General features: G+C 41.3%; 1 protein-coding gene across 2 annotated transcripts in view; it reads left to right on the top strand.

Annotated features, from left to right (window-relative positions):
• ano5b (anoctamin 5b) overlaps positions 1–20918 on the top strand; it is a 32495-nt gene extending 11577 nt beyond the window's left edge. For both annotated transcript variants that reach the window (XM_084001675.1, XM_084001674.1), the window contains 19 exons: positions 1301–1365; positions 4227–4334; positions 6035–6103; positions 6311–6595; positions 7866–7985; positions 8425–8540; positions 8702–8836; positions 9584–9689; positions 9903–9963; positions 10352–10503; positions 10593–10667; positions 13456–13681; positions 13786–13955; positions 14890–14987; positions 15101–15231; positions 15549–15754; positions 16967–17148; positions 17245–17350; positions 18506–20918. In XM_084001675.1, coding sequence (XP_083857801.1) covers positions 1301–1365; positions 4227–4334; positions 6035–6103; positions 6311–6595; positions 7866–7985; positions 8425–8540; positions 8702–8836; positions 9584–9689; positions 9903–9963; positions 10352–10503; positions 10593–10667; positions 13456–13681; positions 13786–13955; positions 14890–14987; positions 15101–15231; positions 15549–15754; positions 16967–17148; positions 17245–17350; positions 18506–18730 — 2636 coding nt within the window. In that variant the 3' untranslated portion in view covers positions 18731–20918. The remainder of the gene's footprint in view (positions 1–1300; positions 1366–4226; positions 4335–6034; positions 6104–6310; positions 6596–7865; positions 7986–8424; positions 8541–8701; positions 8837–9583; positions 9690–9902; positions 9964–10351; positions 10504–10592; positions 10668–13455; positions 13682–13785; positions 13956–14889; positions 14988–15100; positions 15232–15548; positions 15755–16966; positions 17149–17244; positions 17351–18505) is intronic.
• Positions 20919–24444: the final 3526 nt, after the last annotated feature.

Raw genomic sequence — 24444 nt, 5'->3', positions numbered from 1 at the left:
TTGCTCAAGCCAGACTCTGATAACTGGCTGTCTATGCACGACCGAGGAAGTAAGACAAAAAAAAGGAGCAAGTACAAAAAAAAAATAAAAGCTTCCCATGAATGCAATGGAAAAATCACACACCCCCCTCCCTCCTTTGCCCCATTATATAGCTCACAGATTCCTATGGTGGAGTTCATTTGCATTCCAGCCCAGTGAGTCCACAGTGAGTCGCTCCGTCATTGGCTCGCGCTGCTGTCCGTCAAATCATCGCCGTCTAATCAGAGGTCGGGTTGAAGCTGAGGGAGGCTGGGAGATCTTAGTCTTCTTTGTGTGCTAAGTGTGTGTGTGTGTGTCATCTTAGAGGGGGGCTAATATTGCAGCAGCCTCCCCCACCTCCAGCTCCCTCCCTTCTCCTCCCTCCCACACTAATGCACGTTCCAGCCTCCCCCATACAGGAAGTGAAGCTTTCCCACCATTCAGGAGGCAATAACAGGGGGAGCAGAGCTACATGAGCACATTCCCTCAGCCAGAGTGTGCAGAGACAGAGAGAGAGAGAGAGAGGAGGATTGCTGAGGAATGTAGTGTGTCATTGGATTGAGAGAGTGTGTGTGTTTGTGTGTGTGTGTGTCTCATTTTACCAATATGCTAAGAGTCAGTACTTGCTCATGTTGCCAAGAGACCGCAGGATTTTTATTGGGTCCTTATTTAATTGAGTTCGCCTGAGATGCTCCAGCAGACGGTTTCCTTAAAGGGACAGTAGTGTGGTTTGGAGTGAACCTTATTATAAATATTATTATTATTATTATTATTATCCTGCACATCACATAAACAGTGAGGCTAAATGACTGAATGTGAGTGGGAGACAGGTGGAGGAGAACACCTGTCATGTCTATTTTTCAGGCTAGCTTTAGCATTTTTTTCAACAATTTGTGTAATTTAACCGTGCCAATATATTATTTAATGTGACCTGTCATCGGTGTCTGGGTCAGTCTCTTTGCTTGAGGCCGGATGATACTGATCCTACAGCCACTGAGCAGCTGTGCTAATACCCAAACTGTCCTTTAACATATAACATATAAAGGAAAAAATGTGTTCATACCGCTTTAAGGTAAAATGAAAAAACGGAACTATTCCTTTATGACCATAAGCTATTAGATCTTTTTAAATCATATTGCACTATAGTTTTAATCAACACGATGACATAACAACAAGAGCAGTTTTGGTTTTGCACTTTAAACTCATTTACTCTTCTACACGGATTTCATCTTTAAATCCCCACTGTTCCTCATCTGAACATGTGATTATTGTTCTTTTGCAGATGAAAACAGTGGAAATGGCGTCAATTCACTGCCTGACAGAGGAGCACTGCCTGGGCATAAAGAGGTAAGTTATCAGCATTTACATGCACCAATAAATATACATGTTATATAGTGACTAAGTTAGCGTGAACGGTTGAAACAGGAGGAACCTGCCTGGTTCTCTTTGAAGATAAATACATGAACACATACAGATTATCTTGTTTGTTTTATCGGTTGGTTACATTGGTTAATAATTAATTGGTTGCTGGTTTCATATTTAGTGTATTCACATAAGAGCTGTATGGAGGAGATGCATCTTTATTCATAAGAATATTGTTTAATCACTTTTATATTTGATCTTTTATTTAATTCCAAAATCATCTTTAATAATTCACAAGGTTTTCAGTAGTAGTCAGATTTGGGATTTGTAATGTTTCTGCGGTACGTTTTCTTCTCTTTTAATACCCACTGGACGGTTAAGTCAGTGTTTATAGTTGTGTGATTTTGTTCGCCTTACTCACTGATCTTTTGTTGACACATCCTTCTCACTGCTGAGTCACAAAACCTCTGCGTCTCACAGAGAGAGTTCCCCTCATTCTTCTGAGAGTGGGAGAGAAATAAAATGCTGTCAGTCCGCTGGGTTTTCAGTGATACAGTGCGATGGTTTATCCATCTGGATTCATTAATTCAGAATAGCACTGATTGTATTATGTTTCCGTGATGAATGAATTCAGGATCCGCTGCAGGACCGGAGCAGATTCCCTTCAGTGCTAATCCATCTCACTAAGTCGGAGCGTGATTAAATAACTGTAACAAGCAGAGCTCACGTCTCTGATACAGAAGCTCAGTTACTGCACTGCACTGTCTGGGAGCTGGGTGGGGTTCAGGAACTGGAAACTCAATGTTGGCACTCAATGTTGTCATTAAACTTAAACATCAGGGCCGGATATAGCCTACTGTAAATGGCAGGCAAACACTCTTCAGAGTCAAAAACTGGAAGCAGCTGTTCTCTGGCTGCTCATGTGTTATTTTCTACAAACAATTACTCTGGAAATCTGATTTATTCAAGGGAAGCATTGATTGGCCTTTCTGTGCTCTCTCCAGGTTCTGCAGCTTCCTCTTACAGTCCAAAAGCCATGCATGTATAGGTTGATAAGCATCTCTAAAATACTTCCTGTAGGTGTTAATGTGAGTGTGTGAAGTTGTTTGTCTCTGTACGTCGACCCTGTAACTGACTGGTGACGTCTCCATGTTGAACCATGATGAGTGGTGTAGCCAAATGGGAGGATGGATTTTAAGAAAACATTGTATTCCGTTTATTTTGGCAAGAATCATGAAGATAAAATTAAAAAGACTGAACTCTGTCTAAAATAAAATATGTGGCCATATAAAGCACTACAGTCAGAATCACATCTTTTAAACTGTGTGGACAAGTAAATTAATCCTGCCACAGTTACATAACATGACAAGAATAGACTGAGGGTTGAAGTAACAGGATCATCACATACTGTTACATATTGATGTACAGATCCACATTATTGTATTGCATACTGTAGGTGACCCTTTCTCTACCCAAAACCCCCCCAAAAAAGAAATAATGGTGGCTGATTACTTGCAGTGTCCAAATAAGTTTCCAAAGATAACCAAGATTTATTTCTTCCACTTTCTGTTGAAAAAAAACATTATATTTCCAATATAAATCAATAAACACGGCACGGTAAGGTAAAAAAAAAAAAAAACTGTGTTTCTGATCAGCAACACCTGAAATCGTGTGTGACATAACTTCCTTCCTCTCAAGAAGCTCAGCAAAATAAAACAAAAACAAAAACAAATGTAAATGCAAAAATGGCTCTTACATTCCCCTGTGTTTTTAGCAGTAGAGATGATAACTCATTTGTTAAACACAAAAAAGTGTAAGTTTCTTATACATAACGACCTTAGATGTCGGCTGTGACACTAAAAGACCTTCAGTTCGCACATTAATGAGGTCAAAATAAAATGGAAAAGTGAAAGGGTTTCTGAGTTAAAGCAGATATCAGCTTCACGGCCGTTTCGGCTAATGCTGCGTTCAAGGCAGGCTTTTGAAACCGTAAGTTACAGCTTCAAGTCACAACTACGACTTGGTAGCGTTCCAGGTAACCCGTAGCTCGTGTTTTTACCATCCTGTTGTCTGTGAAAGTTCCCTATAACGGCCACTCGTAACTTCCGACCCGTGAACTCGTACCAGATCGAACTGGTATGACTTCACAGGAAGGAAAAACACAAAGTACGAGTTTCTTTGAACGCACCATGAGTTAGCAGCCCCCGCCCTTGTCAGGCATCAATTGGTCCTCGTGCTACGTCACCACATTCACGCGCATCCCTTGGCTGCACACACAGCCCTTCATGCCGTTCTCTCTCCTCATTGGATAACACTTGTATCCCACAAGGAAAATTTTCTCCTCGGGTTACAGCAGAGCAGAGTGACGGAGAGACTCGTGTTTAGGCTGAAATACTTCATGTAAGTGATTGCTGACGGAAAATAGGACTATTTAGGACTTATATTAACAAAAACATTCCACTGATATCTGCTTTAAGGCAATAACTGAACTTCCTCCACCATCAACTATTTCTGTGTAATGACAAGCTGCAGTTTCCAGATTTTCTGTGCATTCTTGTGGTTTTTTTTTTCTTCTTCTTCAGTAATTGTGGCCTCTTTCTAAACTCTGGAAATACTCTCAGTACTCTGCATTGGCATGTGACTCTCTAAGTCTGTCTAAACAGTGTGTCTCTCTCTGAATCTGTGTCAGTGTTACAGTCTGAGGCCCGTTAGCTTTGTCTTCATGATCCTGTTTCATTTCTCAGTATCTGTTGAACAATATTTCCTATTCCTGTTTTGCATTTTGCTTCCCACTCTGTGCCAGAGCCTAAAAACTGTCACCTGATGCCTGTTGTTTTTCCTTTCAGACCGACAAGCTACAACCAAACAAAGACACCGTGTTCTTCAGGGACGGGGCGCGAAGAGTGGACTTTGTGTTGTCTTATGTAGACGACAAAGATGGAGAAAAGAAACAGGTGAGTGTAGACGAAAAGTCACATGATGCTTTGACTGACCACTCAGCATTTTTACAGCACGGCAGCCGTTATTGCACCACTTCTATCTCGAACAGGAAAACGTGGGACTACAAAGAGGAAGCGAGACTCGGATGAGATGTCATCCATGGATATAGGACATTTGTGATTTGATGCAATAGTTAAAATATTTTTATTATTTAAATCTTTACTCTTTTCATTTTGTGAAAGCTAGATCAGTTGTTAACTGGCAGACAAATGTAGTTACAGAAGGAGGATACATGAATACTAATATGATGTGAAGTGCTGTAAAATGATGTGATTGTCAGTCACATGACTGGAGGAGGAAGGAGGAAGGAGGAGTTGCACTTTGCACAAGTCTCAGCCAGTTATGTCACTTCTTTCTGCACCCGTTCAGTCTCTCGCTGTCACAGTCACATGATCCTTCACAGAGTCGTTATTGTGCATCTATTTTCATTTATACTGTTAAAGTGGCTTTGATCAAAACCGTGTGACAGTTTGAAGTGTTGAACCCAGACAGGAGTTGAAAGAATCTGCAGCTCCACTCTGCCTCGGCTCATTGTTTAACTATCTGTCTGCATCACAACGTCATTCATTTTCATTCATCCTCTGTGCATCATGTTTAAGTCATGACAGGCTGCTGTTCCTAAAAAAAAGCTCTGAAAACCGACTGTACACTGTTACTCATGAAACCGCAAACAAAAGAAGACCGTGTCTGAAATCACTCCTTTGCTATTTCCTGCACAACAGAGACCGCTCTGTGTCAAGTCAGCAGGAGACTGAGATTTCAGCGATGCGATAACGTGATGGAAGTCGGCTCTGAAATTCATTACAGAGACTCTAACAGACTGTCGGACTGAACCACAGTGTGATTTACATGATCATTTATTAACTTCATAGAGTCGACTGGATGCAAAATTTAAAGGGATAGTTCAACATTTTGGCAAATTGGCCTATTGCCATAATCCCTATAGTTTTAGGAGAAGGTTTGTTATCTTTAATTGTCGGTGCAAGATATTTTTAGAACGGTGGAGCAGAGCCGCGAGCTGCTCAGAGCTTCGGAGGTTCATGGGATTTCTTGGTTTCCCTCATCAAACTCATCAAATACACAATCCAACAACTCCAAAACTACACTATTCACCACACTATGAGATAATAACGGAGTTTCAGAGTTGTTTTTGAGACAAATGCAAAGACTGCTTGCCGAAAAACTGCCACCGACGGGAACGTGCATCAGCAGTTTTGCATGAATTTACCTCGAAAACAACTCAAATATTTATATTTATGTTCAGTGGTTGTGCAGTGGTGCAGTGATGGTGTTGGTGAACCAGTGACCAGTACTCAGGGTTTCTCTCTAGTAGTCTTCAGGTTTACTGTCATAAACATTAGAGGTTTGTCAACTTCTATTCAGCTGTCAGGAAAAGTCAATCAGCTGCAAACCCACTTCCCCCACTTTCTTACCTCCTTTTAGACCAATCATTGTGGTCCATTATTGTGTATTTATACTATTTTAACATACATAATGAAAAACAGAATCCATGATCTGAAAAGAGACAATGAAGCTGAGACGGAGGTTTTCTTAAGTTTCTGTAACAAGGATAAGAAAGTGTAGACTATACACACTCAGACTGTGTAAGCATGCGTGGCTCTAATGGCTGTGGTTTGTGTGTTTTTGTTCCCAGGAAAGGAGGAGGGAATTTGAAGCCAACCTTGAGAAAGTCGGACTGGAGCTGGAGACGGAGGACAAATCGGTAAGAAGCTCATCCACAGAGCACCAGCGCCACCTAGTGGACATTTGGCTGAGGCACATTTTATTCTAGAGGAAAACTCTTAAAGGGATGGCTCATTATTAGACACACTAAGCCGCCATCCTTTATCATTTAAAGGCAATTGTAACAAATAGTCTACTAACTAACTAACTAACTAACTAACTAACTAACTAATCTACTTGTAATCAGGACTCCAAAGACCAGAAGACGTATTTCTTGAAGATCCACGCGCCGTGGGACGTGCTGGCCACCCACGCCGATGTCTTAAAGATCAAAAGTCCCTTCAAGGAGAGCGACATCCCCCACGGGCGGGAGGTCCCACTGGAGTGGCTCTCGCATCCTTTCCGTCTGCCGGACAGGGTGATGCACCCACAACCGGACTACTTCACCCACCCCTTCGACAAGACCAAGACTGACTTCTTCCTCGTCACTGACAAGGACACGTTTTTCCCCCCATCCACCAGAAACAGGATAGTGAGTATTTGCTCCCTCCAATCACAACAACACACCTATTATAGAGTATTCCCAGTTCATATTGGATCTTATAGCTCTGGATTTAAATTAAGAAAACACTTCAAAGTTTTTCTTAAATAAGCGTCTCTACATGTATGGCAACCGTTCCAATCCACTGTCTATTGGTTTTCAACAGAAGCACATCTCATTTTACTAAATGAGGCACTGATTAGGTGATCACCTGAACCAAATCATATTAAATAAATAAATAAATATATATATATATAATAAAATAAAAAGAAGAAGAAAAAACACTGCTGTAATTTTTTGAAAAAAAGGGTTATTTCTCGAATGTTGATTTCTGAACTTTTCCCAAGTTAAACAATAAGTGTTGTGTTGTTTAAAAATGAACATGAACTTGTTTTCCTTTGCATTAACACTGCATCTTTTTTGTTGTTTTTATTTTCTGCAAACAAATGCTCTAAATGACAATATTTTTATTTCCAATTTGGGATCAATCTTGTCAGTAGCTTATAGAATAAAACAAAAGTGTCGAATTACTCACACACATACACATGAATAATAAAACCAGAGAAACTGATCATTTTGAAGTGGTCTCTTAATTTTTTCCAGAGCTGTATATTGAATAAAAATATAATTGCAACACCTTTGCATTTACTGTAGATCTGAGACTTAGAGATAAGATATACAGTGAAGACCTTGAGGCCTTTTGTCATGCCGTTCATCTGCTGCCATCATCTCAATGCGGCACAATGAACATGACTCATACAAGTCTGTATGAGTCATATACATTGTCTTGCATATCCTGCATTAGCCACCAAACATAAAACCTATAAAGCACGTCAGATGCTCTGGATCTGCATGTTCCACTTCCTGCCAATATCCTGCAACTTTACCTTCCTCAATCCACAACCTGGTCGACTCTCTACAAATGAGTCATGTTGCACTGCATGAGGCAGGCGATTTATTTCTGATGCCCCCCCCAAAAAAGCACAAGTTCAGGACCTAATGAATGTCTTTTCAAAATAAAACTGCACATAGGTAATAATCATCATGTTGTGTAATCAAAAGTGTTGCGTTCATATTGTTGTTTTGTCTGTAAGTGAATGAACTCTCCCACTCATGTTAACAGTTTTTATTTGTTGTTTTTTTATAACAGTGTTAGAAAACGCTTGTGCAACCATGAGGCAAAAACATGCATTTAGCTAAAAAATTCAAATGAATCCAAATCCCCTTAATCTCTGGGTTAAATCCCTTTCCTTGTTGTTAGGTGTTCTACATCCTGGCTCGTTGTCCGTACTACAAAGAGGGTCGGAAAGACAAAGACAAGACGGGAATCAAGCGATTACTGAGCAACGGGACGTACACGACTGCCTTCCCACTTCATGATGTAAGACCAAGAGATACACGATTCAGTCAGGAAAACATCAACTATTTTATTTCTTTCTATTACGTTTTAGAGGGTGTGTGCTGATAGTATTTTTATCTGTAATTCCTCACAGATCATGATTTATGATATAACACTCATTAGCACCTATATTAGAATACAAATTAGAATTATTATGTTATATTATGTTATATTATATTATATTAGTTTTATGATTGTACATAGGGATAGGAGCAGCTCTGGAGAATGACTGTTGTTTTAGTGTTTATTTTTCTTTTTAAATAGAAGTTCTAAAAATACTAAGAAGGTCAACGGAAAGGTTTTGTTAAAAACACTTGTGCGCTTTCATGCTGTGAGCTTTTTTTCCCCCTGTAATTTCCAAAACATATTTTGCTCCACATCACATGTTCCACTTGTTTGTTTGTTTTGATTTTCCATCCAGTGTCGTTACTGGAAGAAGGCGAAAAATGCCGAGTGTGAGAGTGAGCGCTTCAACTTGTACAGCCACTGGGCCAGGTTCCTCTGCTTTTACAAAGAGCAGCCGCTGAACCTCATCAGGTAATCGAACACAGCACAGCACCTGAATGCAGTCAGCTTTTTATTTCCTCTCATGCTTTTTTTTTTTTTTTTTTTACATTTATTTATAACTGATTCAAATGGTAAAATCTGCAGCTTTACTTCTGATTAGAAACAATGTTAACGTGACTCTTTGGCTGCAGGAAGTACTATGGAGAGAAGATTGGGATCTACTTTGCCTGGCTGGGCTTCTACACAGAGATGCTGTTCTTTGCAGCCGTCATGGGCCTTATATGTTTCACCTATGGGGTGCTCAGCTATGATGACAATATATCAAGGTTAGTACCACCAGAGGGCGTCAGTGAGCCGATACCTGCAGGCCCAAAAGTATGTAGACATTCAGGCATCACACTGAACTGTGCATGGTGACTTCTACACCAAACTGGGGAGTCTACTTTTTTCTGAACTGGCTTTGTACACAGGTGGGGCGCTGTCATGTTGAAATCACAAAGGGTCAAAGTTTCAGAAGTACAATATTATCTAAAATCTTTACTACAGCTCAGATTGATAGATAAAGGGTTCAGAACTTGACTCCAGATCTACATGATTTAGGACCCCCTCGAAAACGAGAGGATTCCTCTCAAGGGGTTTATCCTATTAAATAAAACTTCTGAATGAATTACAATTCATCATCCTTTTTTGTGTAAATACTGTTGTGTTTACCTTTGACTATATACATTTTGAATAAACTCCTGAAAAAAAAGTTCAGAAACGTTATTTCAATCAAACATTTCTTCCCTTTAATAAAAACCAATTGGCGTTGCATTTATATCATTTGAAAGCTTGATTAGTCACCTTTACAATGAGGTACAGAACTGTGCATGAATTCGTGAAATGCAACACAAGTTGTACCTCATTGTAAAGGTGACTAATCAAGCTTTCCAATGATATAAAATACAACACCTATTGGTATTACAATGTTAAATGGGAGAAATGATGAACTGAAATAACGTTTCCAAACTTTTTTTTTTGAGGAGTTTATTATATTAACCTTTAATTTAATTTGTTTTTATTCTCTTTTTTAGCAAAGAAATATGTGACCCAACCATTGGAGGCAGCATTGTGATGTGTCCACTCTGTGATAAAAAATGTACTTTCTGGAAACTCAACTCGACGTGTCTCTCATCCTGGGTAAAAACATTTCACTTGACGTTACTTTATCAATGATTGTGAAGCCAGGAGAACCAATTATGTTCATGCTACCGTGGATCAACCGCATTTAATCCTTCAGATACAGTCAGCAGTTTCCTCCTGAGAAGGCAGTATGTCGGCCTCTTTATGCCCAGCATGTCACTTCCTCTTCTTCTCCAAGGATCTCATCCTTTTCCATTTTCTCCCTCGCAGCAATCCCATCTGTTTGACAACGAGGGGACGGTGTTCTTTGCCATATTTATGGGGATTTGGGGTAAGTGTCAGTCTGTGCTGCTCGTTGTACCCCTCCCTCCCTCCTCCCGTACGACAGATTTTCACAGTTTAGTCCTTTTCACACTGAAGCTCCAACCTTAACCCGTGGTGCTTCAGTCCAGAACAACTTGCCAGCCCAATTATGTTGTTATGTTCAGGCTGCCCTGCACAAAGCGTGCCTGTAACCCGGCGCCATGCGCAGCAGCAGTCGGCCAAGAAGCGAAGGCAGTCAGTCAGGGCACAGCTGAAACACATTACACTTCAAAAAGCCACAACCTTGATTAAAGCCGTAAAAAATCTTTCCCAAAACACACAAACACACTCACACAAAGACTTTGGCGTTGGGATTGTGCATTTGACATCTCTTTGTTTCATTTCCTTCAACACAGTCACGCTGTTTCTGGAGTTCTGGAAGCGGCGTCAGGCCCGGCTCGAGTACGAGTGGGACCTGGTGGACTTCGAAGAGGAGCAGCAACAGCTTCAGATCCGACCGGAGTTTGAAATCAGATGCACTAACAGGAGGCTCAACAAGATCACTCAGGTGACTTGGAGCCTGATTTCAGTCGTTATAATAAATGTGTGTCATTTTCAAAGACAATATTTCTAAAACAATAAAATTATCTTTTTTAGGAAATGGAGCCGTATCTCCCCCTCACGAGCAAGTGTGCTCGCTTCTGCCTTTCTGCAGCCACGGTTATATTCTGGGTAAGTGCAAGTTCACCACAGTTCACTGTGTGCACTGTTTCGACCAGTGTCTCAACCAGTGGTACGCGGACCCCCAGTGGTACTTTGTGTATTTCAGGGATGCAAACAGCGCGCCGAAAAGCGAAACTCGCTTTTTTCATGACCAATTAGGTGACTTGTGTGAATCGTTCAGATCCGAAGAGTTTTTGTTTTTGGGAGGGGGGGGGGGGTCTCAGCTGGGGTCAGTAAAATGTTTTTCTAACAGGCTGACAGTGACAATCACGTGAAACTGAGGCGAACTCATTCATGGTTGTCTCTGGTTATAGCACATTATATAGGCCTATATGTCCATTACACACTTTTAGGCCTTAAAATGTCTTAAATTTGTTGAATTATTGTGTTCAAGACTTAAATAAGACAGCTCTTAAATTTTCGTATGCCCACCATGGGCGAGCATTTCGCTCGCATTTGCCCCTAAAAAAAACAAAACATGTGTGAACCAGGAAAATCACAAAAAAGAAAGAGCACAACCTGCGATTGGTCAAAAACTACAAATCCCACAATCCTCTGGCCTCAACAATAACAGTAGTTAGTGTAAGTGAGGGAGAGTGGAGCTGTCGGTGAAAAGAGGAAACAACGCCACGTCTGGTCCTGTTCTATGTTGTTCGTTCACACCGTCACCGTTTATTCGTTACGTCCGCGGTGTAAAAGGCCGTGACGCAAAGACGCGATTAGGCGCGAGACGCGGTAGACGCGACTTTTTTTTTTGCGACGCAATACACCCGATTCTTTTATGGCGACGGGACCCTCGCGTCTTCGTCTATTTCATCGTGTTTGGTGGGAAGACCCAAAGGGGCTTCCCACTCAAACACGAGGAACGCTTTTTTTTCGCGCGAGCTTTTACGCGCAACCAAACGCGAGATACGCGAGATAAGCGAATTAGCGCTCGTTTTCACTCGTTTCAAAAAAAATTCACGAGCCCGCCTATTTTCACTACAACAATTTTTTTTTTTTTTTTTTCAAAGGAGGTTAAATCGAAAGCAACTGGACTTAGTTATTTACTTATTATAACTAAGTCCAGTTGCTTTCGATTTAACCTCCTTTGAAAAAAAAGTCTAGGAAGACGTTTCACCTCTCATCCAAGAGGCTTCATCAGTTCATGTAGCATCTGACCAGGCTGGGACTGGTCCAACTATCTGGTGTGGAGACTCAGTAAGTCCAGTTGCTTTCGATTTAACCTCCTTTGAAATACTATGACCTGGACAAATGAGAATATGCACAGGCCTACAACAACATTTCTGCTCTCACCAACCATGGTAACGACGCACAGTATACTGTTATGAGACACATTATGCATCCCAACTGTCTTTTTTTTAGAGGATTTTTTTTTTTTTTTTTTTTTTACCAAGAATGCGCCCAAAAAAATCATGATCCAGGGGCCAAAATTCGAAACAAATATATATTTTTTTTAATCATAATTCTCATTATTCTCCTGATGTCGGTTTAATGTAAACAGATTGCGCTGATATGCGTCATGTGACAGCGGGGCAGAGCTGCAGCTGCTGTGCTGTGATGGACCTGATCAGACTGGTGGTGGTCCACAGTCAATCAGTCCCAGAGCCTTCCTATTCACCTCCAATGTAGACGCGACGTGCGCGCTCGTTACCCAAAGCGGCGCGTATCCGCGTGCATTCGGTGCGACGGCGCCGCCGTTTTCCCCCCCGTGCATGTCCGTTGCTGTGTCAGGCAGGTGTTTCCCACGGAGCTCTGCCCCGTTTCAGAGGTGAAGGAGAGACGTCGCCTCCGCGATGTAGAATGTGTTCAATTAAAGTGAAACTAACACATTATATAGGCCTATATGTCCATTACACACTGAATGGGATGTTAAATCCCATGTCTTTATTTCTTCAGTTTATTTTAATAGTAATAATTATGACTAACATTCAGTGAAGACCTAAAAATCAGTATCTCCAAAATTGAAATATTGCAATGGTTTTTATTTTTTTAAAGCATTTTTAATATAGAAATGTTGGCCTTCTGAAAACTGTCCATCTATATGCACTCAATACTTGGTTGGGGTTGAACTACTGGAAATAGACTTTTCTGTGATATTGTTAATGGTGAGCCACCCCCCCCCCCCCACGACAATTCCTCTCTTTTTTGGTCCTGACCCGTTTGCATCCCTGGTATTTGCAATGGGATACTTAAAACTTAAAAAATATTATTTTATTGCATGACCTATAGTTGTCATTTAACTAAAATAGTGGCCGAAGCCATCACAACGGACCTAAACTAAAGAAGCTATGCTAAGACATTTTCCCAATCCCTTGTGTTTCAATGGGAAATTGGTCGTATAGAGGAACTATGCAGGATTTTTACCTTAACTCTGCTACATTTTTACCTAAATTAAACAGCTTTGGAGTAATTGTGATGGTTTATTAAATAACATATAACTTGTTCCAGGGAGAATGGAGGCTCTCTACCTTTTGTCTCTGCGGCACCGCGACACAAAAGCGCCCTGTAACCCATAATCTCTTGTTTATGACAGATGCACATGGCCCGGGAGAAGGGTTAACAAAACAGTCGAAAAGCGACCAGACTTGCAACGTTCCTCTTTAATATAAAAAGCCTAGATTTAGATTTTTTTGATTCACTTCACTCTCGTTTGTCTTTTTAAATTCACTGCATTACGCCGTTACGTTACCTCCAGTGCCCGGAAAGGTTGAGAACCACTGATTTAGAAAACTTCCCTGTCTTTTTCTATAGTGTCAATAAGCTTCCTCTGTGTGTGTGTGTGCGCTCTCTGCAGATTTCCCTGATCGTGGCCTGTATCATCGGGGTCATAGCGTACCGGTTGGCCGTGCACGCCGCCTTCGCAAGTATCATCAAAGACCCGTTGCATCAGATCCAGTGGGTGGGCCGGTTCATCACCCCGCAGCTGGCGACGTCCGTCACCGCTTCCTGCATCAACTTCGTCATCATCATGATCCTCAACTTCTTCTATGAGAGAGTGGCCATCTGGATCACCGATATGGGTAAAGGACGGAGGGCTCGGACTCCCTGGGGTCTTCATGTTGTCTCCATCCCATTGTTGCTTTTCTTTTTTTTTAACATTTGCAAATCCACTTTTGCTCCACAGAAATCCCAAAGACGCACCTGGAGTATGAGAACAGGTTGACCATGAAGATGTTTATGTTCCAGTTCGTCAACTACTACTCCTCCTGTTTCTACGTGGCCTTCTTCAAAGGCAAATTTGTGGGTTTCCCTGGCGACTACACATACATGTTCGGAAAACTGAGGAACGAGGAGGTGATTTTATTTATTTATATATTTTTTTCTACAAGTGCATCATCTTGAAATGAAATAAAAATGAGTTGCAAAAAGTTTGGGCACCACTCAAAATTTCTGTTAATCTGAATGTGGCAATATCTAATGAAATATGCGCTAATTTGCAAATCTGAGCAATCTGAACAATGGACAAAGCCCCTTTCAAAATTCTTGTTTTATTTTGTTGACATATTAAGAGTCAGAAGTTTTTTCTGAGGGGATTTTTGGATATCTCACTATGTAAATGAGAAAATACTGTCACCAGCCCCCAAAAAATCAAATTTTGCCATGTTTTTAGGAATAAGATGTTGTATAAATCAGGCTGTGAATGATATATCAACAATCTCCTCTGTAAAAACCTTCAGAATATAGACAGGAATAAAACTGGAAGGTTTGGTGTCTGTAGGTGCTGCTGAAGTGGAGATTTCGGGCTCAGAGTCTGAGGAAAAAACTAATTTTGAGAAAACTTGTACTGTAAAATTCCATAGATTGTTAATGTAAATCGTACTTTTACGATTTGTTGTGGATACGGGGGAGATGACCATTTTTGGAGCCTACATAATTGTTCAGGAGAGAGAGAGCTTTACAATGATACCTGACATGACATGGGGCAGACAACAGGCACAGCACATATGTCACAGTAGCATGTTAACTTTTGGTGAATTTAGGAGAAATCTACTGATGAAAGAAGAAAAAATGAAGTAAAATAAAAACCTTAATGTGGATTTTCTACCATTTCTTTTGACTTTTCTGAAAGAAGACATGTTAAGAAAGAAAAATAGCCCAAAATCTCAAAATATATCAGTGCAGTGTCTCGCCTTAACTGTTCACATTAACATAATCTTTGACCACTGCCCAGACTTTTGCATGATGCCACTGTACAGTATATGAAACTAAAAGTCCGTCGCTGTCCTAGTGCGACCCTGGCGGTTGTCTGATCGAGCTGACCACACAGCTGGTGATCGTCATGGCTGGGAAACAGGTGTGGGGGAACATCCAGGAAGCTCTGCTGCCGTGAGTCACATCTCACATCCTTGAAACTTCCACAAACTTCCATCCTTATTGCCTCATTGTAGCTTCTGTTTCCTTATTCCCTTTTATTGACACGTGCTGCTTCTCCCCTACAGGTTGATGCGTAACTGGTGGAGCAGCAGAAAGGCGAGGCACAACCCGGAGAACCACTACAGCCGCTGGGAGCAGGACCACGTGCTGCTGAACTTCAGTCAGCTCGGCTTGTTCTATGAATACCTGGAGATGGGTGAGATACATTGCAGACGGCTTCTTCATCCTCTTCTTCTTTTCCACTTTCTGGCTTTTCTTCTTCCTCATTCTCTCTCTCTCTCTCTCTCTGTTTTCTGTCTGTAACAACATCTATTGCACATCTCCCCGTCCTGGGTGAGGGATCCCTCCTTTTTCCCTGTTAAAAGGGTTTTCCATGGAGTTTTTCCTCAGTCGATGTGAGGGTCTAAGGACAGAGGATGTTGTTATGATGCCATGTAAAAGCCCTTTGAGACAAACTGGTGGTAAAAACGGGCTATACAAATAAAATTGCCTTGCCTTGCCTTTTCATTTCAGTGATCCAGTTTGGCTTCATCACGCTGTTCGTGGCCTCGTTCCCCTTGGCGCCGCTCCTGGCTCTGTGCAACAACATCCTGGAGATCAGGGTGGACGCCTGGAAGTTCACCACCCAGTTCAGACGACCGGTGGCGTCAAAGGCCCGAAACATCGGAGCGTGGCAGGAGATCCTCAACGCAGTGGCCATTTTATCCGTCGTTACCAACGTGAGTTTTGTCCAAAAAAGTTAAATTACGTTGACAGTGAGTGACTTTTGTTTGTTAAAGGAGAATTTCTGTCATTTTCTATAAAGAACGCTCTACAGCTCTAGGTCCCCGAGTGCGACCATAGGAAAAGACCAGAGAAAAATATGTGCAGTCCGGACCTACAGTAGCTCTCCTCCTGCTAGCTGCGCTACACTGCAGTTAAACAGCAAAGTAATGGGGGCAGAACTTTAAAACCGTGACTTTGGCCTCTCAAAATATCACCACACGTGCTTTGCAACGTCCACCAGTGCCTTACCGCACAACACTGACTGTGCATAAACTCGTCGACTGTTGAGCCCATGCCCAGTCTGCATCGGAGCAGAAAGTGGAAGAAGGAGAACATGTCCGGATCCGAAGTTGAACCTAACCTTTTTAAAAAATCTTTTAATCTGTAATTGTTTGCCTTTGTTACTTTGATAACTGTTTTTAACTCTTGTTTTAACTTATTTTTCTTTTTCGGTTGCTGTTGTAGCACTTTGAGATTACAAATAAAATGTATTATTATTATTATTATTATTATTATTATTATTATTATTATTAAGAGATGGACATGAACATTTTGAATTTGATGGTCATGCGTGTTTATTCAAACCAGAATACAGATGAGAAGCAGTCTTCATTAATACGGAAACAGTCCCGAGCTCGACAGTCGACTAGTAAGGTCTACCAAGCAACTAGGAGCTACGTGACAAAAACACGCATGTAGCACTGCTTTCTCATATTAACAGAGTTTATGCACAGTCAGTGTTGTGTGGTGAGGCACTGGTGGATGTTGCAAAGCATGTGTAGTGATATTTTGAGCATAATAGAGGCCAAAGTCGTGGTTTTAAAGTTCTGCCCACATTACTTCACTGTTTAATTGCAGTGTAGTGCAGCTAGCAGGGGGAGAGCTGGGTCCGGGCCGCACATATTTTTCTCGGGTCTTTTCCTATGGTAGCACTCGGGGACCTAGAGCTGTAGAGCGTTCCTTAGAAAATTACCAGAATTCTCCTTTAAGTCTGTATTCATTTCTTCATCTCCACATACAGTGAATATTTGGCACTACTTTTTTGACGGTTTTGACATAAATGTTGAATTAAACACGAAATGAAGCATCAAACATTTTCTTTTTAGAGTTTCTACTTCATCGTCAAACACTTCATCGACACCCTTTTGTGTTTACTCTCATTCCAGGCTTTTATCATGGCCTTCACCTCCGACATGATTCCCCGGATGGTCTACCTGTACGCCTACGGAAACAACAGCATGAAGGGCTACATCAGCAACAGCTTGTCTATGTACAACATCTCACAAATACCCACGCGCAACATGCCAGAGGAATACAACAGCAACAACACCATCACCGACAGCTGCAGGTATCCGATAATCAGCCACAAAGGGTTTAACCACGTGAATGAATATGTTTTTATATCATTTATTTTTGACTTCCCTATTCTTGCTGTCTTGCACAGATACCGTGACTACCGTTACCCTCCAGGCCACGACAGGGAGTACACTCACACTATGCAGTTCTGGCACATCCTGGCAGCCAAAATGGCCTTCATTATCATCATGGAAGTAAGAAAACACAGCTTCTTTCAATCGTACACTCACTCATAGTGCTCAGAATAAATTAATGAAACAGTTTTAACTTTATTCAAAAAGGAAAGAAAGATAGAAAGAAAGAAGGAAGCGCTGGTTGGATCACTGTCTTAGACAGGTGTTCTTCAGTGAGGCACAGTGATGGGAATAACGCTACTTTTTTCAGTAACGCGTAATCAAAAACGTTACTGTTTCCCCCGTTACAACGCCGTTACCATTGCAGACAATAAGATGCACCATTACTAACTTGACTCAAGAAGAAGGCTACCATCAGAAAATAACACACTTGTTTAAGGAGAGGAGATTATAAACTAAAAAGGACACGTTAGGTCGTCGGTATGTGAACGGTAACAGGTGACTCGCTCTCCGTCACCGAAACGCTCAGTGGATTCTCCGATTAAATACACCGAGCCGCCAGCGTCGTATATCTCACTTGTTAGAGCACGCCTGCTGCAGCGACACTGGGTTTGATTCCACCCGACAGTCCCTTTGCTGCATATCAATCCCCCCTCTCTCACTTTCTCTCACTGTCCCTCTCCAGCTGTCCTTTCAAAAGAAAAGCATAAAAAGTCCCTGGAAATAAAATAAAAAAGTAATCCAAGTAATTTGACATATTAGAGCAACGCAATAGTTACTTTTCCTGGTAATTAATTACTTTTATCATTTTGGGGGGAAAGTAACTAGTAACTATAACTAATTATACTTTTTACAAGTAATGTGCCCAACACTGGTGAGGCAGGTGTATCTTTACAAAACTAAAGACTCCGGTGACGTCTTGCTGTGAAAAAAAAGATGCAGACGTCCAAGAGAAAACGGCGGCTGAGGCAGTCTGTCGTCGGATGAAATAAATATAATACATTTATTGAGAGCAAAGAGCAAAACAGACCTACAGTACGCGTATTGACTGTAAGGGTCTGACATACTGCTAATCAGTCTCAATTGTAGACCTATTTTTCCAACCTGTGCAGGGCGCTGTATGGCCCAAAAAGTGACATAACATAACGTATATTAACTTGTAAAAAAAAGAAAATCGAAAAAGATCCATCATATCCAACAATTGCCATCAATATCCTATGTATCCTCCTGATTTAACTTGATATAATGTGCCTATCCCTCCTCCCCTCCCTGCAGCACGTGGTCTTTGTTGTAAAGTTCTTCGTGGCGTGGATGATCCCAGACGTCCCGTCGGATGTGAAGGCACGGATCAAGCGAGAGCGCTACCTGATCCAGGAGTACCTGCACGACTACGAGGTGGAGAAGCTCAAGCTCCAGCTGAGCGCTAGTTTCATCACGGAGCCACCAACGGAAGTGTCCCTGATGTCGGACAAGCATGAAGTGCTGTCTGAGTGCCTGTAGCCCCTGCCCCACCCCCCCTCCAACAAACCAAACCAAAAAAAAAAAAAATCAACATGTCTGGGACTTTGATATCCTGTTGAAAACACCCATATGCAAGGGCTTCTGTCTTCGGGATAACAATGCTACTATCCTTCCTTTTTTAAATTGACTGTAAAGATATGTTTGTGTTATCTGCATCGAGGCGTCAGAAACAGTGTGTGGGGGGGCGGAAATCAAACTCATACATACATTTCACTTTGCTTATATACTTTAAAGCAGCTTCTTGAGTGGACGAAAGCTTTTCTGTGCCATAAAAAAACAAACAATCTTGGGTAAAATGTGAATGGATAGAAGAAAACAGAAAAGAGTGGAAACTGCAGTTGGTATCGTTCCCCAAGCAAACACTCCATATGTCACGACCAAACGACTTTGTATGAGCTGGCAGGGTTAAAATGTGGCATTGAATTTATCACTTTAGGTGTAATTACCCTTTAAAGAGCTGGATGTGACGTTAATCTAATGTGCTGCATGTGATTCGTCTACTGAGAATACGGGATGATGAAGGACTGAACTGTTCAGACTGTAGAGTATGCGTAAGTTGTGAAATAGTTTGACTGATAATTGTGGTCAGAAGTTCATATCGTTTAACCATGAATGTAGAAAAAAGAAAAAACACTCGAAATGTGCAAATACATCAAGATATGAAACTAATTTATACGTAAGAAAATTAATAATAGGCAGTGCTTATTCCTCTGACCGTTTCTTTTTTAATTTGGTAGCTACAGTACGTAATGTTTAGTTCCACTGACCTATAGCTGGGCTATAAGACTGTCAGGTTTGTTATCTGAGTGTGTTATGTTTAGGGAAACCTCTTAAAAACTGTGCATTTGAAAACGAAGTACCTCCATTATACTGCAGCGATTGAGAGGGAGGGGGGCTGCAACAGTATTGTGGTTCGACAGAAGCTGCAGGCTCATCGTGTCTCATCTTCCAAAATGTTATTTCCAACTTGCTCCGGGACCAATTACGAGACGTCGGCCTAGAGAACAGATTACATGAAGGAGATGTCGGAGGATCTCTGAGCAGATCTTCTGTTTTTAATACAATCATCAAGTCTGCGCGGATGAGTGCAGGTTGATCATTCGCCGGCTTAACACGGGGATAACAAATGGCCTATATAGTATCTGTTCTCAGATATTCGTGTGTCTGCATTCGCTGCTGTAGGCACAAACAAACTGTAACCTTGATATTTTTAAAAGAGATACACAGAAGTTCTCGTACCCGTGCTACAAGACATGTGAGTAAGGATTTCAGTGGAAAAACTAAATACTTAATGACTTTTAGTACCCCGCTCACACTCTCTAGCTGGATACTAAGTGTTGCTGTAGATATAAAGATTGTGTTATCTATTTAAATGGGTTGTAGAGCCATTAATTTATTGATCTGTTCTGTTTCTGCTCTGTAGCCTGAAGCGTTTGTGTTTAGAGTTACTTCATAATACTTCTTTTTTTTATCACTTTACTGGCAACACCTAATTTCTCATTCTATGCTATTCACCACCTCATTTAAAGACCACCAAACAAGTGTTAGTTCAGAAAGTTCAAATGTCAATTTTATGCTTTATATTACGACTTTGTAAAGGGACCAGACAAATAAAATCTTCTACACATTGTGGGAGACATGAGGTTTCTTCATAGTACACGGCTGATTTATCAGATACTGTATGGCTTTATTATTATTGTGCTTAAGCTTAACATGCATGTGGGTTTTTATCGAGACGTCTTTGTGGTTTGTACTGTGACTGAAGCAGTTGTGATTCCAGCGAACAGCAATTTCCATTCGACAGTCGGGTCAGAGTAAAACTGACTTAACTCCAGTCTCAGGATTTAACATCTCCCAGTGTTTGTTGAGCATCACTTGCTGACAGTGTGCAAGAGTGTGTGTGTGTGCATGATCCTGCAAGATGCATAACGTGTTTCCCAGCAAACAAATGCCTTAAATGTCTGTGTTTACTTGTTTTTGTATGATTTTGTAATGACAAGTTTCCTATCTGAATTCTAAACCTGTTTCATATCATTGGTTTTTTGCAAAGTAGCTGTTTTGTCCGGTTCAATGTGCAAGAATTGCTGTTACGTAATGTATGTTACATTCTAAGCTCATTGTAGCGCAATGTACAGAAAATAATAAATAATATTCACAATAAATGAAGAAAAAACTAGTTTGAGTTTCATTTGCGCAAAACCAGAAATAAAACAAGAGGAACCTGGACGTTTCCCCAACTAAAGGTTGCCTCCCGACAAGTTTCAAGACAGAAGAAATTCCAACAGACTGATATGATGTTTTTCTACAGAAATAGTTCAATAAACTTACTCATAACTCTTAAGAACTGCGTGGGGATAACTGTATAATGGGTCAGCTGTAACATTTAGGTAAGAATCACCTTTAGAAAGGCAGCACCTGTGGCACAGACGGAAAATTCTCAATTAATGTACAAGTATTTTTTTTTTTTTACCTCAGTTATTGTTTTATATTTATATGTTAGTGACATCACTGTCTAAACTCTTCCAGTTTATGCCGTGTTTATTGTGAGTCTACATAGATATTTCCCACGCTATTTTTAAGATGTTTGCTTTAAGTTAAGCCACCTAACAAGAGTCTGGATTAGTCATACCAGCTAGTGTTGGGCGATTTTGACATTCTCAGATCGTCCCAATCGCCCTCCCTGGAGATCGCCGATAGACCTATCTATCGCCGGGGTCCGGGGGGGGGGGGGGGCGGCGGCGCTGTTCCACGTGTTCGTTCGACGGGGGGGGGCGGCGGCGTATGAGTATCGCTTTTACCGTGCCCTGCTGTCATGCATGCGCGCTTCTCTCTCTCTCTCTCTCTCTCTCTCTCTCTGTGTGTGAGGGCTAATAACAGAGAAAGAGCGTTATGATCAATGAACAGAACGCTATTGCGTTGCCGAAAGCCGAAAAATCTATTCATGGCGGACGTAATTCACCGGACGTCTTAGTGAACACCTCGTCGGGCTGTGACATACAGTAACAGGGCTGGCGTCGGCAGCCTAGTCACTGCCACAACACCAGCTAAACGTGTTTCCTCAGATTTGAGGCGGAGTGGCCACCCTGTTTACCACAGAGATTTTATGTGCGGTCATATGACTACCTGGCTCCGTCTGATTGGACGTCGCCAGTGGCTGCATTTGATTGGTGAAACACTGTCATATGACAGAGTATCTGTTGGAAGCAGCAAGCCAAGCGGCTTCATTAAAACAAAACAAACAGATTGCGCATTAGATCAATAAAAAAGTAGCGAGTATGTGAGTGTGTAAAATCGCCAAGAAAACAAAACATCGCCGCTCGTCCTTCCAATCGCCGATAGACGATTGGATCGCCAATCGGCACAACCCTAATACCAGCAATACAAACACACACCTACTGTATGTGCAAATGACAGCACCTGCTATACCACTTAATAGCAGACATGTGACAAGTAAGTTTGACTTGATTTGATTCAAGTTAGTACATGTTAGAAAGTGACAATATACTGGTAAATGTTATTCTTGCCAGAACTTTTGCAATCTCAGAAAACCCACCAGAGGGCACAAAATAACAGTATCAACAACATGCACTCCTACAGTCTACAGCCGTTACAAGTTGAGGACAGAGTCAATCCTGCTTTACTTCTGTCAATGTGGAGAGTATTACAGTCTAAAACTCCATCATAACAACACAATCAGCTAAGACGCAATAACCATACACATTTGCGACCAGACAACAACACAAGGCCGGTTCGTGCTTCCCAAACCAAACACCAACTTTTTGAAGCATACTACAGCTCAATGAAAGCATAAACCCCTTACCACGCCAATAACCAAACTCACCCATAAATCAATATTTAAAAAGCAAATAAAAAAAACATATTGGAATTTCATACTTGTAAGATAACATACACATGCACACACAGGGTCTATAGGCTTATGTATGTTTTCTTATAGTTGTCACTTTGATTTGTTTTTCCTCTTTATTTTATAACCACTGTGTCTTATATATGTTATATTTGACTTAGGACGATGATTTTTAGCTACCTATTATAAAGATTTAATGTAAGTTTTTGTTGACTTGTCTTATTCATGTCATGATTGTAAATGTATGTTTAAATGTGTTGTTTTTAAATGTGGACTAGAAGTGCTCTAGAGCACAGTTAATGGGGATCCTCACAAAATAAACAAACAAAATATGTAGAAACAGCTTTTTCAAGAAACTATTACACTAGAGGAGTCTCACAAACTCCTGTAGCAAATATGATACAACTGGCCTGTGTGACATGGTCTTGCAAAAATAGACATACACACAAAGAAAAGTGACAATAGAACAATTTAGTACCAATCAATCATCTCACAACAGTCAGGCAATAAATAAGACAACAAACTTATGGTTTCTGTTTGTTGCACCGAGTTGCGGTTCCATGACTGAACGCCAGGTGGCGACCAACACCAACAAATGACGAGAAAGGTGAAACTCGCTCCTCTCCCTCCTTTTTCTTCAATTCACACACCCAGGATCTGTCTCAGACTTATGAACATTACTATTATCACTATACGCAGCCTGGTATTATTAGTATTAGTAGTAATATTAATAGGGTATTATTATATAGATCCTACATGCATTAGTATAATGTTATGATGTGGTTTATTAAACGTGGGCAGGTATCAGAGGCCGTGGCGTCAAAATATTAACAAAAAACGTTTCCTCTGAAAATACTGTGGTTGTCGGGGGGGATTAAAAAAAAATCATTAAAAAAAAAATCGGGGAGACGCTTAAATTATTGATGGATCCCCACGTTAAGCAGGAGTCTGTCGGGAGGAGGAGGAGGAGGAGGGGGGTGGGATTCACTCCTGCTCATTTGGTTTCCATAGCACCGCCCTCGTGAGAGCTGCAGCTTTCATATATGGGCTTACAGTGCATGTTTTCCACGCATAAAAACGAATAAATAAAACGAAACAATCGAAATATGGCTGTAATATGAATTATTATTTTCAAATAGGCGACATATTGATCTATTAAAACACCCTCCTTCCTCTCGCCCTCTCTCTCTTTTTCACACCCAGTTTTATTTTATGAAATTATCAATATAAAACATTTGAGTCTTGTTTCTATCAGCCTGTTATTATATTCGGACTCTGGCCCTTTGGTTTGAGCAGCAGCTGGCCAGATGTTGCTGCTGCTGCTGCTGCTGTCGCTGACCTCGGTGCTGAAACACGACGTCAGATGAACCTGCGCGCTCCACAGGAGGCACGAGACGAGCACGCACTCACTCACTCCCCTCTTTGATTTATTGAAGCGACTTCAAACAAAAACACCCACTCGTGCTTTTTTTTCCCAAACTTTGAGCTTTCTTTCTTTTTAAAATTCATTTTTCTATTCATTTATTCTCTCTCTCCCTCTCCCCCCTTTGCTCTCTCTCCATTTCTCTCTCTCTTTTTTTCCCCTCTCCTCTCTCTGGTCTCGGACACACTGATCCATATCGGTCGACGCCGCCGCTGTGCTGTGACTGATCAGATTCAGTTCCACTCGTGTTTCTGTTTCCGTCGTGATGGCACTCGGCGCAGCTCGTCGCGCACTGCTCCAGGCGGGGGATGAGTTGTTGTTGTTGTTGGTGTCGGTGGTGAAGGTGCTTGGATGAAGGCGCACAGCTCGTTTCATTTCCCCCTCGACCACGACGACAGAGTGTGT

The sequence above is a fragment of the Trachurus trachurus genome, assembly GCF_905171665.1.
Source record: "Trachurus trachurus genome assembly, chromosome: 3".
NCBI lineage: Eukaryota > Metazoa > Chordata > Actinopteri > Carangiformes > Carangidae > Trachurus > Trachurus trachurus.
The sequence above is the reverse complement of the archived record's forward strand: the minus strand, read 5'-3'. Positions and strand labels throughout refer to the sequence as shown.